Source organism: Phaethon aethereus (assembly GCF_964289735.1).
Source record: "Phaethon aethereus genome assembly, chromosome: 9".
Taxonomy (NCBI): Eukaryota; Metazoa; Chordata; class Aves; order Phaethontiformes; family Phaethontidae; genus Phaethon; species Phaethon aethereus.
In genome coordinates, this window is record NC_138585.1 from 4,447,831 (window position 1) to 4,462,900 (window position 15,070).

At 41.8% G+C, this 15,070-nt stretch overlaps 1 protein-coding gene across 1 annotated transcript in view; it reads right to left on the minus strand.

The window, feature by feature from the left end:
- ARHGEF4 (Rho guanine nucleotide exchange factor 4) overlaps positions 1-15,070 on the minus strand; it is a 102,403-nt gene that overhangs the window by 37,074 nt on the left and 50,259 nt on the right. The window contains exon 2 of the mRNA XM_082003667.1: positions 8,954-9,093. Within this exon, the coding sequence (XP_081859793.1) occupies positions 8,954-9,093 (140 nt within the window). The remainder of the gene's footprint in view (positions 1-8,953; positions 9,094-15,070) is intronic.

Here is a 15,070-nt window from a genome sequence, read left to right on the forward strand (position 1 = left end):
CCTATTTTTGACATGAAAATTTGACAGCCATGGATAACACAGAAAGCTAAGAAATGGTCTTCATTTGGGCACTACATGGGCTGGAACAGAGAAATAAGGGAGAAACAGAGGCAGAAAAATGCTCTGAGAGAAAGAACAGGCATGAGTTGAGTTGTGGGACCTGAAGCAGGTAAGGTCAGAAGAAGCTGCAATGAAACCAGTGAAGACAAATAAAGTGAGTGAGAAGGAGGGGATGAATAGCAGTGCAAGTGACAAGATGAATGTGGTGACTAAAATGCGGTAGAGGAAGATGCATAATGTACAGAGCCCAAAAAAACAGTAAAAGGTAATCACTGTAAGAGTTTTTAAGAGAGGTGGAGGGAACAGGGGCAAGGTTTTTTTCTGGTAGTTTCTAGACCATAAGACTCCTTTCTTTCTGACTATACAGGAGTTTTCAAGAAAGCCATGTAGTTTTGAGCTGTCTGGCATATTCTGTTGAGCCCACACGTTATAAAATATGAGCATAGGGTTCCTTTAGCTGTCATCTTTAAAAAAATGCCTTTGATTACAGAGCAGTGTTATGACATTTCTCTGACTGCTCAGCCTCCTCACCTCTTGCAGAATATACCAATTTTGTGGATGTAGAAAACAGCTTCCAAGTAACAGTTCTATAAAGTTCTTCCAAGCTGGCGTGTAATAATGTCAATTTGAGAATCCTCCTTCATTGCCTTCTGATGCAATTAAAGAAGCCATAGGAGGGCTAGGGAGAACAACAAGCTCCATGGAGTATGAGAATGAGAAAAGCTATGAGAAGGTAAAAGACATATATGAACTGTGTATAAGAAACAGGCTAGACATTTTTATGTCCTACACAACAGAAAAGCACCACAGAAATTTTACAAGGTCAAGCAGTCTTCTAAGACCATCTTTTCCCAATGCCTCTGTTTTAGCCAGCAGGCCAGAAAAAATGCAGATAAACACACCCTGAAGAAGAAGTCTTGATGCCTCATCAACCAAAAAATTAGCAACAATCTAAAATACAGCTCAGAAGCAAACTTGGTAAGTGGCCTTCAAGTTGTTCAACAAGGCAAGGATGGGAAATTGATAGCCCCAACAGTAAATGAACAAGGTACCCCTCTGCTTTACTTAGCAAAGCATCCATTAGGGATAGAGGAATGTGGAAAAACAGGACATTCAGTCCATATTAGATAGCTCAAGTAACTTGCTTTCTTTTTACAAAACCTGTTGACATGAAGACTTGCCGGTGGCAAGTAAGTGGAATAGCCAGAAGCAAGATCCTCTCTAAAGATTATAGATAAAACCAGCTAGAAGTAGGATTGAAAAAAAATAACCCCCATCAACACCTTCCTAGGTCACTGTTCCCTACAACTGCATCTGCCTGTCAACCCAAAACTTCAAGGAAGGTTACACTTGATGTTCAACTGCTGTAAAGCAGCACAGCTCTACTGCTGTTTTCTGAGGCCATGATCACGCTCCACAACTCCACGCAAATCTGCCTGACAAATATGTGCCACATGGAGGTGTGCCAGTCAGTCAACAGACAAAGGCTGTTCTGTTTGCCTGCCTATGGAGTGCGCGTGTGTTCAAACGTGGGAGTAGTGAGGTTAATGCAAGTAACATTTCCTCAATTCTGCTGCAAGGAGCAGGCGTATGACTGACCTGCACTGAAACAGTGGCTCTCCCAAGGCATGCCGAGGGCACCAAGCCAAGGGCTGGCCCCAAGTGCCCCAAAGGGAGAAGGAATCTTTCCATAAACCTCAGGAAAAGAGGGCTGGCACTTAAGCAACTTGGTTGTTATCGCTGATCTTCCCCCTGCTTTTGTCAGAGCGGTAATATAAAACTGCAAGGAATATGCCAATGCCTTCACCGCATTAAAGCATGGCTGAACTTGCTGTTAACTCTGCCCCTGGTTTACTGAGTGTAGGACAAGGGGCCTTGGTCGCAGGACAGGGCTGAAGCTGACAGAGAAGATTTTTTGAGGGATTAACAGTGCTCTCCGAAGGGCCAGAAGAGGCCAGATTTCCACCCCCCCCCAGGGATCAAATGTCTCCTGGAGATTAGGAAAAAGAAAACTTTGCAGAGAGGAGCTGCTATAAAACAGGATTTGGAGAGAGGACAACAAATCCAAGAAATGTTCTGATATCAAAACCATGCTGAGAGGAACCTGAGGCACAAGTATGGTACAAATCCAGATATATTCACTCCTCTGTTTCTATGCAAACATTTAAATCTGGAATAACCTCTACATTAACCTTTACCCAGCAGCTTTCCTACTCTGTCACATTCCTTCTTCATCCCTTTCTCACAGTAAATCTTTGGACTCCAACATCTACTTTGTTATTGTGCTGTTATTCATCACAGGTGTTTCTTGAACTAGCGAACTGGGGCATGGACATCCCAAAAAATATTTTTAAAACAAAGACATTGTCAGAGCATTGTAACAGCACGATTGTGCAAAACACCCTTGTCTTTGCACACCATTAGGTTACCATTTCAAGGATTTTTTTTTCATTTCAGAATAACTGCAGTTTAATTTATGCCGCACTTCTGAAATCAAATCTTAGGAGGGGTGCAAATATTGCAGTGTTCCTAATGCTCTTCCTCCCATAGAACAGTGGTGGAGAGTTAGGTACCAAACCAAGGATCCCTGAATGCCAAACAAGGAGCTCCCAAGGATAGCTAGTGAGATACACCAAGGACAGGGGCAAGTTCCTTCTCTGTATCGAACAGAGGGTAGGTTTGAAAGCAAGGCTCCCACTTCACACGAATGATGAAATCACTCATCTTCACCTGCTCGCAGGTTATCCTTGGCTGTCGTTGCACAGGGCCTGATCGAGTGTGTGCACTCCACAGTCAGGTCCTGCAGGCAACACTGAAGGATGGCAGATTAGAAAGCCTGTGATTAGGTGCATGTGAGAGCCCTCAGCAGGTAGGGACCATCACGACCTCAGAGGGTTAGCGCCTGCCTGCCACACTAACTCAAGTGCAGCAGAGCAAGGATTTGAAGATCTCAGTGGCACCACGGTAGATGGCCCTTGTGCTAGAAGCAGCAGGCAGGAAGCCAAGACCTTCTGCAAATGTAACCCTTAGCCCTACAGGATACAATGCTACTGGCACAGATTAAAAGAGCTCTTTTAACGGGGTACCAAAGTACTGGACGCCGGTTGCAGCCTTCACCATAAAGAGACCACCACCTCTTGTGATTAGCATCAGTAGACATGCCATGTTTTCTTTAAGCGGTGGGGAGCATCAGGCAGAGTTCTAGGAACCCATGGATACACTGGATAAAACACAGGCAGTCTTGAAGATGATTTGACACAATTAACTTCAGGAGTTAAAACACTGTTGGATCATTTTTTTCTCCAAGGGGAAAACTGTTTGTGGAGCCAAGCCTCTCTCTACACCCCAGTAAGTGGGTACACAGTTAATGCCGGCAAACAACAGACAATAACACCCCCTAATACTCACAGATATCATTAACAAGCGTTAACAGAAGCTGTTAGAACCTTTACAGTTTAACAGCTGGCAGGACTGATGTAAGAACTCCAAAGCCATCATGCTGTCTCCAGTTACTTCCTTTGAGTGACGTATTCAGGTCTGTTTTACAGCCACAGATGAAAGATTGGACAGTACCTTCCCCTCTTTAAACACGTCTGCATGTGTGTGGGGACATGCCCATGCCCACAAAGAGGTGAAACACAGAGACTACCTTTCCTGTTCTGCTTCTTCAGTTTGGCTCCTGGAAGGAGGAGTTAGGTCCATTCAGAGACCAACCCCATAAGCCAGTCATTGCCCTATACATGTGCAGGGCCCCTTCCACTGTAACACCTCAGCATTACTGTTTAAGAGTTAAAACTGTGACTGACCGTCATGTGCTATTCTCGCCCCAAGACTAAGCTAAGCCCTTTGCTTTGTTTGTGTGTCTGTCCCTAATGAATATCACATTAATAGGGCTATATTTAGAGAGAGCATGGGTCTAGCAAAAAATTAGATTTTTTACAGAAACGCTTCTATGTGGATTGGACTCCTGCTGGTGGTCTGTGTGTACGCTACAGACCACAGCATTCATGGTATGGGAGCTACCTACCCACACCTCACACGTATGTGTGGGAACAAGCATTCGAATTGCTAAGGGCTCACTGCATGACAGCAAGCGTGAAAGCTTATCCCATTTCTCCCACCTTTCCAAAAAAACCCAACATCCACTTGCAAAATAATCTCTTATCAGATGAGGATAACGCACAGTGCTTAGTGAGCTACACTGGCTGCCATCACCCTTGCTTCATCTTCAGCCTGCTGGGGGAGATCCCTTGCGCAGGGGATGACCAAGTCCTAATGCTGACGAGGGCACGAGAAAGCGGCTCAGGACAGCTGCCCATGGTAGAAAGCAGAAATACGGCTCTGGGGACCCTTGGGACCACTTAGGTCCTGATCTGATGATCAGACATAATTGCTAGAGAGTATTTGAAGATACTGATTTGCTTTCAATCCATTGCAAAAAAAGACTCTCAAGCAACTGTATAAGTTTGCAGACCTGAGAACTGCAAAAAACAAATCCATCAGGCAGTAAAAGAAGTTACAATTCTGACTCCATACTCTGAACATTCACATCTGAGCCCCACAGAAAGTTACGCAAACACTTGGGACCAAAATCTTGGATCTGGTAAAGATTTATGTCTGTCAGGGAACATTATTTCTTGTCCTTGACAGCACCGAACCTTATACAGTACTCTGCAAATAAACCATAATTGCTGCTTCTGGACAACAGTTGTCAACCTTGGTTGCAGAAATACGCAAGACACAAAAGTGGGAATTGAGCCCTCAAAAAAAAAAAAAAAAAAAAAGGGTGGGGGTGGGTATTTGTTAACTGGTTTCTATTTGTTTTAGTATCAGTTGGGACAGCAATACACTCACATTAAGAGATGAAAGTGGTAATAAATCTCCTCTCCCAGATTACGCAGGAATGTTATGTATTACTTCCATATGATCCATAATTCTAATTCTGTTTTCACTGTGGAAATCTGTTGCGACCATAGCTTTTTCAACCTATTCTGTACTCTTTTTTTTTTTAGAAAAAAAGGGGTATCATCATTTTGGGGCACTATAAGTTTTTCCTGTCTTTTGAAATTTGTCCTCATATAGTACACAGGCGATTTCTATTAACTGGAATATAGATAGATAATGTGAAAAATGCTAGGAAGGATATTATTCACGTTTAACAAAATTAAAATATGTTGTTCTCATTTAATCTGCATTAACATTTTATGAGTTTTGGGGTTTGGTTTTTAAACAAAACACAACGGTTTACATGTCTGTCTTTTTTAAAATTGGCTGTGCTTGGAGGAGTGCTGGGTGAGCCTAGAACAACTTCCCAGTGAGTGAGCAAAGAGTTTAGCACAAGAATAATGCTTTGGAGACTCAACAGCCCCAGCTGTACACTGCTCAGTAAGACAAAGAGAGGACTGCTACAATACCTGCTGCCTTTGGTACGTGGCAGATGTATTGTTTGCACCACTTCCTGAACATTTTTCTGTACGAATTACTTTGTTAAATCAGGAACATATATGTTGGAACCAATTAGGTTAATTGCACCTTGTCAACAAGCACTGGCTAGCACAGACATCTATAACATACTGCAATATTGTCACTTTAAAACATAAGGCAATGGTGTTACATGTCTTAGATAAAATCCTGGCCTGGTGAAGCCAATGAGTCGTGCATTTCCTCAGGAACAAGACTTCACATACCAAATTCCAAACTTAACAAACACAGAGCCATAAGAGATAAGGAAAAAAATGGAATACTTTCCATTATATTCCAAACATTTAGTACTTTGCTTTCACAAGATGGGCATGGTACTGTTCATCTAGAGCTGCAAGGGACTAAACACGGCACATGTTGAACTGCAATAGCATTTCTTTGAAAGCACAGAGCCAATATGGATCCTTCGCACAGCAGGACAGAACAAACCCTTTGTACACATCAGTTATTTCCAAGCACACAGGCCTAAGCCTACTTGTCAAGGCCGATTACTTGATAAGCAGTATAGTTTTCCCCATTATCACCATGATCGCCCAAGAGCTGGGCAGGCAGGCTTTTTATATGCTTAATGCCTCACGTTCTCTACTTCAGCCTACATATGACACATTTCATGAAGCTTGAAGCTATGTCTGCCCTATACATAGTATTTCTGCACTGGAGGGACAGAACCACAATGCATTTGCAGTATAGATTTTTCTCCTGCTGCATTTTACCTGATTGCACTGTGGAAGCAAAAAGATACAAGGATAGGATCTTTATCTGGAACAAACAACAAAGTAAACTCCACCAAGTACAATCTAAACACAAAAAATCTCTTCATGAGCATCAAGAATGCATTTGAAAGAATGTCAGATGCCCCAAAGAAAATTACTTCCCCTGCCTCTCTTCTCAACCTAAACCCTTATTATTACTTTTTGATTGATTTTTCTTGGCTCTTACACACTCTTATGCTGATCTTCTTAGGTGGGCTCTATACAACCTTCCCAGCTTTCTTTTATCCTTCTAGTCTTCTTGCCAGTAAATTATTCTAGTTTTATGAAAGGTTTCTTTTTTATTTCATAACCATTTTCTCTTGATCCAAAATGAGCTAAAACTCAGTGGTTGGGTGTTTTGTTTTTTAATGCAACACTTGGTCTGCCAAATGCCTTAAAAATGTATTTCAACCTTCTCTGTTTATTCAAAAGCTGCTCCTTCCAAGAAGGCTAGGAATACTGCAGTTACCATAGTTTCCTTACCCACGACCAATAAAAAGCTATTTGGAATAAAATAAGACAAAGGCAAGACTTACTCACAAAACGTGACTAAATGATTGGACATTGATATCTTTACCTTACATCACTTCTAACACTACTATGGAAAATACTCAGGACTAATCAATACACAGCTTTTGGTCCAGCAGGGAAGATGAAGATAAGCCTTTCTGATTGCCAGCTGTTTGAGATATTTCATTTTCAACACTTAAGATGTCTATTATTGTAAAATCCCTATCTCACAGATTTAGTATTTCACCTCAGAGATTTTGTATTTCACTGTACTCTCTTGTTCCAGGAAGTGATTGTGTAGGAAAGCACTTCGCTAGGGCTCAGTGAAGATAAGTGATGGATTAATTACCCGTAGGAACCGGTTGACAAAGTAAATAATGTACTGCCTGTTCATACAGTTTTGTTGGCCCCTGAACAGGCAAGCTTCTAGGGAACAAGCCAAAAATAATCTTTTTTCTTCCAGTCAACTGGCCAACAAAACCCAACCCCACATACACTTCAAAGACCATACAAATTACACCTGCTTTGGACACATCCATTTGGTTTCCTGATTAGAAGTTAAATGACTGAATTTTACTCTAATAAAATGAAGTTTTAAGAAAAGAAAGAAAAACAATTGTTCTCAATACTAATGAATGACGAAAGAGAAAAATCACAGCATGCATGATGGATATACAGACCCACTGCCAAGTTAATTTTTTCCCTGATTTTGAAGATTTGTAAAGATTGCCTTTAAAAAAGTAAAATATTTTACTTTTTCCTTTAAAAAAAGGAAACAAAAATCCAGAGGATGTGATGTTTGATGAGACACACTAAGAAGACTTTACCAAGGCGATCACCTGAATGGGAGGGAAGCAAAATCCTCCTCCCACACTCTCAGTGCACACTATGGGACTGACTTCTGTGGTACCTGGGACTCTCTCACAAACACACCAGGTAAATGTGGGAGAACACGACGCAAGATTTTCTGGTGTTCTACCAAGATTTGCTTGCCAGTGACAACAGCTGAGGTTAATTCAAAAAGCTCTGGACATGGTTTGATAACCCATGGATGTAAGCAACAGGGAAAGAAAATACAGCAAGTCTCTCCCTTACCCCAAGCACCCCAGGCTGTCATCAGGGATTCTGAGCACTAGGATAGAAGAGCATTTTGCTGCTGTTGTTTTTGAAGAAAACAGTTATCCTCACTGTGCAGCTTTCTGAAGTTTTTGCAGGCCCCAGAAGCACCATTACTGTATATATCAAACAGGCGTACAGCCCCAGTCAACATAGTGTCAGTTATAGCTTAGCCACCAGAAAATATAATATAACTTTTATCCTTGCCTTCTCATCTTGTGAAGGTCACATAAAGGTTACAGAGTATAAGGAAGAGAGAAAGAAAGTGTAAGAGTGCAAGAGATCACTCATATGGTGAGCATGCTCCACTATTCCAGTGAAAAAGCTTATTACTTCACCCCATCAAAAAAGCATTTTGTGCATAACAGGATGCCAGTTCTAACGCATTAGACAAAGCCGTTGTATCTTTGCAGAAGAGACACCTTAAATCCTGTTAGAATGTTGCTCATCACATCAGTTAAACTACGTAGTACATTTTTAAATTGCTGACCTCAAGTTAATCAGTGTCAGCACTATAAAAGAAAATAGCTGAAAGCAGTGACTAAAAAGGCATGTCTTTCACATTCCTAGAGTGAATTTACTGGGGAACAGGAAGAACCAGTGAAGACGAAGCCTATGTTAAACTTCGCACCCTTCTCATCTACCAGTAAAGAAGTATGTAGACCAGGGTTTTTTTCAACATTTTCTTTATGCCTTCAGTACACCACATTTCAAGTCTCACACCAGCCCTGACCAGGCTGCTCGTTAATGGTTTTAAACTTCCTGTCCAAAAACACACAAGAGGAGAGTTACCTGCTCAGGACCTGTGGCTGTGCATTACCTTACATTGTTGTCCTCTACTGTTAGGGACAGCGCCCTGATGGAAGGCCCAGAACCCTGTCCTTACCCACTTGTAAGTGGTACCAAGAGTAAATGACATTTGAAGCCCCATCCACTTTGCCATTATTCATTCGGTTGTTGACCTCTCTTATGGTTCACAACAAGAACCAGCACCCTTCCTTATCCCGTCTGTCAGAAACCAACCAGTGCAATACCTCATTGATGGCAAGCTGCTCTCCACCTCCCCCAGGGTGGCCATAGCGGTGGTTGGAGCTCCGGAAGTCCTCATACAGGTCCTCCTCGCTTCCCACATCATCTGTTAAAGCTGTCTTATCCAGTGCCCCATCAGCGATCACTGCAACAACAAAAAGAACAAATTAGTATAGACCACAAGATCCTCAGCAGCACTGCATCTATTAGGGGTGAGGGACACTATAACACAGCATAAAGGAAAAAAAAAAGATAAGGAAACTATATAGGCAATGTCAAGGCACAGTTGCAGCCTGGTGTATGCCCATTTTTCACAGATTTTTTTCTCCATTCGTATTTTGTTACCATAATTTATTGTGTCTTTTTCTAGACTAGAAAGTAGGGTTTAAAAAAAAAAAAAATCAACTGCTGCATGTTGCAAAGAAAAGATCAAGTAAGAATAAGAAAACAGGCTCTGAAAAAAGGCACAGGGCAGAGATGATGCAAACATGATTTCATTATGACATTGCCACGTTGACAGGAAACTTGACTAGGTAACAAGCTCATGTCTGCCAATTCATACCTTGATGATTACGATCTACCAAATCCCATCAGACCAAGGAAATTCTCAGCCTTTGGGAAAAACATTCACCTTCCTCTTTGTCACCACATTTATTTAATTTGAGAACCCTTTTTGTTGCCTAAAAGGGTGTTTGCTACAGAAGTACCCATTATTAACACAGGAGGGCCATTCTGCTCAGCACAGCCCAGACAAGCTGCAGATAATGGAGGGTTAGTGATCTGTAGCTAGAACAAGCACTGAAGTCTCAAGATATAAGCATAAGCCCTAGAGAAATAAAAAATTGGCATTTATACTCCTTGCACAGAAGAAAATGGCACTTCATCTGTTTCACAGGCAGGAAGCTTTTCCTAAGGTCTCCTCAAGGTATTAGCAAATACCCTTCAGTGGCATGTTGACTGATCATTCATTCATTCCATACCTGTATAGGCTACTGAGCATAAACTTTCTGTTCCCACGATATGTGAAAAGTGTCAATGATTAAAGAAAACATTTGCTGACATATTCATCTGGATTATTAACTGCTAGGACAACAGTTTCTATGGCGAAGCGGTGGGCTTCACAAAGATTTCTATGCATGAAGTAAGTAGCTAACACAAACACGATGCAGAGAACAACAGCTGACATAACCAGCAATTTTAGTTTAACAGACTTGACATGGCCACAGTAGTAGAACTGAATGAAGTGAAACACAGATATTGCTATCAGCACTCCTGGTGACAGTCTTGGCTGTCCAAGTTACACATGATTTCACACTCAAAATTTTTGCAGAACAGCTGAAAAAAACCCCTTTGAGCTTGATCTTGTACAGCTTAGATACGAAAAGCACCAGTCAGAGTCTGGGGACACATAAGCCTGTTCTTGAGCCCTTATTTCATTCCATAATGCAAGTGCATCTTATGAACCTAATTGTGTCAATGGGCCAAGAAAAAGTGCCTAAGCATTCATTAGCTTATGAAACCCTGGAGTGTTCAAGGCCAGGCTGGATGGGGCTTTGAGCAACCTGATCTAGGGGAAGGTGTCCGTGCCAATGGCAGGGGGGTTGGAACTAGGTGATCTTTCAGGTCCCTTCCAACCCAAACCATTTTATGAATACAAGCCAGTAGTATAGATTGCATATAAAGCAGTTCTGGGGCTAAGACCTAGCCCTTAATATAAAACTAAAAAACAGCTGGAATGCCCTGATATTATCATTTTACGCAGAATTACTATGGTTTGCACTTAAATTTAAAGGGCATTAAAACATCACTTTTTGCTCATACACTGTCTGAAAAACGTTAGTTTGATAGTAATGAACAACTTCCAGTCTATTAGTACAGAAACAAAAACAAATTAGAACTTTTTTTAAAGAAGAAATAAAAATAAATCACTTATAAGAAGGGACTTGGCAGTCATTTATTCCAAAACTTTCGTTGCATTCCTCTGATCTTATTCTTTTCCCTTATTTTATGCATGGCTTCATTGCTTTTGCCTTATGCATCTTCTGCTATTTTCACTGCTAAAAGTAATTTTCAGCCTGAAAAATGTTCATTGACATCTTTAAAGCTTTTGTTCCCTCCCCCTTCTCCTATTTGTCCTCTGATCTGTGCTTTGATGAAAAAAGGAAAATCTCCAGGGAGATATTTATCTGTATTACTTAAAATGCTCTATACCTCTGCTAAGTGCCATGAAAGCTGTGTTTGCTTTTACTAGAGATGTGTTTTTCTCCTCTGATCTTACCAAGCTCATCAATTTTCCGCATACTCAAAATCTGCTCCTGCATTTTGGTTTAGTTTTCCTGGCAGAAAAGTCCTCATGGACATATTTCACCAAAAAATGCAGTTCATACTCATACAAAAGTTCCCAATCCTTGAGGAAGAATGGCCCAAGATAGCCATTATACATTTTCCCAAATGAACTAATATTCCAGGGAAGAATAAAACTAATGATAAATAAGAATTTACTCTGAAGCAGCTTACATGGGAGACATGATTACAAATAAATAAATAAAACAGTAGTCTGAAGTGGTGACCCAATGCACTAGAAATCCATCAAGGAAGTAGGAGAATGAAGGCTTTTAACGTAGGTAGTGACTCAACATGCACAACATAAACTAGGTCAAGTAGAAGAGAAGCAAGCACTATACAAAAATCTTTAAGGACAAGTTAGCAGAGACTGCTGAAATAGTCCATCCTCACAGCACAGTACTAGTCAGGCAACTATTAAGCTGCATGGTAGTTGACTCAGATGCCTCATTCCCACCCACTCAGAGGCTCATCTCCGTTTAACACTGAACTCCACTGGTACAGTCACAGCTGGCTTTTTCGTGTCTCTCAAACCACTGATCTGACCTGTCGCTGGCAATCAGGCAACATCAAGAAGCAATGTTCTGTCAAAAAATAACACCAAGCATCCAATTAGCTCAAGCAGATTTCTTCCATATTTTATATGTCTGTCCTGATAAATTTCACTAAATACAGCAATAAATTGCATACATAGGAACACAGGGAGGGGTTGTCACCAACATTTAGTACTACAACCTTCTGTGCAAGTATTAAAACTCAACTTTATACTGCTAGTCCAAGCCCAAGCTTGGGATTTATGTCATTAAAGTACAAAAGCAGATCGATAATCTAGCAATAGTAGCTCATGAAAGAATGCCGCACAAACCCTTTTTTATGCACCTGAATAGAGAATAAGGTGTCAGGAGCCTGGCTCCACGAAGAAGTATCTTGAGGATATGAAGCAGCAAAATTCACACAAAAAATGGCACTGAAAACAGTGACTGGCACAGGTGGTCTGCATGCAAGTGCCTGGGCAGACAGCACTGAGACAGGCTACATTCAAGGACAGTCACAAAACCAAAAGGGAATAGTTCTATAAAAATCAAATAAAGCTTGATCAAAATGGTCCAGAGGAAGAAGGTATATGGGTCCACCGTTACACCTTCCTATGGGCTTTGGGATGCAAGCATAAGCAGTCAGCAGTGGGAAGGGTCCTGACTGGGCTCCACTTGTGCCCCCACCTTGCTGAAAGAGAGCGTGTAAAAGGTTGAACACCAAGCAACCCCGAGAGGTACGCATAGAAACACGATCTGTTATTTTTTCTCTCTGGTTTCATACAGAAGAGCATTCTGTGCCCACAGTGAGACAAGTCGCACGATGGCCGCAGTATAAACCACAGCTGTACAACTCGGCCACCTCAGCCAGTGGCCTGCCAGCTGCATCCTGCTTACAGGTAAGTTTGGATAATTTGAAATGCATACAGGCAGCTGCCTGTACGGTAGGATGTTTACTCTTGGAAGCCATGATCAAGCCTATCTGACACTGGAGAACAAAACAGCTGGGCTACATTGGGACAGCCTCCATCTTAGTAACCAACAGAAGATGACGGGGAGGGAAAAAATAAGAGAAGCCTTGTGTTGTTCATCTAACTGGTGGGAAACCAAAGGAAGTTGACATTAGATGATCTACTGACGGTCACAGACTGAAAATTAATATTAACCATAGTCCAGAGTTCAGCTAAGACTAGTGTCACCTAGTACAGGTGACACTGTTTGCCGTGTCTGAGCTTCTCTCTCCTCTCAAAGGACAGACCTGCTTCATACATTCCAAGTGCCAGGAATTAGTGAACACAAGTTGTTGTTGGCCAAAAAACCCCAAACCAAACCAAAAAATACCACCACAAAAAAAAAAAAAAATCCCATTGTCTCACTGAAGAGACACAGAATAAATTTCTAGAACAGTTTCCTCTGAGTAGCTGGGCACTGCAGCCACAAATCTAGTACAGCCTTTTAACAGAGATCTCGCAAAGTCACCCAGGTTTATGTCTCAGATGGAATAAACCCCAGTAGCTCCTCATTGGCCCATGTCAGGAGCCTGAACAATGACCCAGGACTGATCAAAAATGGGCTAGAGGCAGTTTCCCAAAAATTTTGGTTATCTGTTTTCACTTGATTTACAGCCTACAGCTTTTAGGGGTAAGGCTGGGACAGGGTTCCATGATGATTACAGACAGCTTGGAAATCCAAGAGCATCCATAGTTTATTAAACACATTATATTAATGACAAAGGGAAAAAACTTCTGTGTATTTCAAGTATCTCTCAAGTGTGCTTTTTCAGTATCACATCTACACATTTAATTTGTCTCTGTAGCATTTACATTTAAAATAATTCACCGAAATAACAGTAGGAGCCTGATTTACACTCACAGAGCAAATTAATTCAGAGCTAACAACATCATTCCCTCTGCCTCACTGAGCAGACATGGCTGTGGTTCTGTGCAGTGGCCACAGGAAGGTGCCTTACAGTTGGTGGAGGGAGATGATAAACAAATCAAAGGGTTGCGTGAGGTGGAGAAACCAAACCCAGACTACATTGCCCAGGTGAAAAGAGCCCCTCCACCCTCCTCTTTGCCCACTCTGAATTGCTAAACCCTCATCTCCCTAAGAAATAGCTGCCACAGTGGTGCTGCAGCCTCCATCAGTCCTCTTCTGAATTACATGCTTCATTTATCAGCTGCTTGATATATGGAGGTCCCTATGCAGCTGCCACAGTAAAATCCATCAGAGTGATGTCATCCCACTTCTGCCCCAGCAGTGCAATTCTCCAGCTCTTTACTGTGCTGATGGACCCTCTCACATCATTCTGCTTATGGTTGTGGGCCAGTTTAACAGGAAGAGGGAAGTCTGGTGGGGAATTGGCAACAAGGGAACAATGACCAGTTAGTATGAGCTTCACAAGAGGGGGAAGAAAACCAAGGACATGGGCCTACAAAGCCAAGACTTATAGAGCTAAGGTCTTCATGATGACGTTTCTGAGCAGGTAATAAAACTGCGTTCAGTGAATCTTTGAGGAAAAAAAGAACACAGGATGGGGAGGAGAGGCAGAAAATATTTAAGTGGAGAAAGCAAGCTTCATCACCTCCATTTTAAAGAAACATTAAGGGAAAGGATTCAACATATCAAAATTATATTAGCATTTTGGTATAATGGCACAAATGGAATTGCTGTTGTGAATGAAACCAGTTCCTAATTAGCTGAGGCAAACAGCAAATCCGCACTCACAAATAAAAAGGACACAGTTCTTCAATGGAAAGCTGAGCGCAGGTCCTCTGCGGGTCTGCTGGGCGCATCACCCAGGGTAACATTCATCAGCAATAATGCACTGAGCCACCCACTCAGGTTTCAAGAGTTTTTAAATCCCAATTAGAATCTAAATGACTTGCAGGGAGACTTAAGGGAGTTCTCAGCTCTCTCGGGTAGCGGAGATAATTATGGGGAAGAGAGATGTAGATTATGAATGGCTCTGCAGCTCTGACTCCCACGTTTCCACTTGCTACACACTTGCAGCTTGGTTGGCTTTGCCTTAGCAGACATGCGGCAGGGAGCTGCCCCCAGTCCCTTCCTTGCTTGTTGAGTGATGTTACGAGTGGGAGAGAAGAGGGGGAGCAGATTAACTAGATTCGAAGAAGAGTGGAAATGATTGGAAAAACAGATAGGAATTCACATAAATGTACTTTCTTGATCCAAAGCTGATCCTTTGTTGAAAAGCCCCTCCCTTGTACTGCATACAAACTATTAATT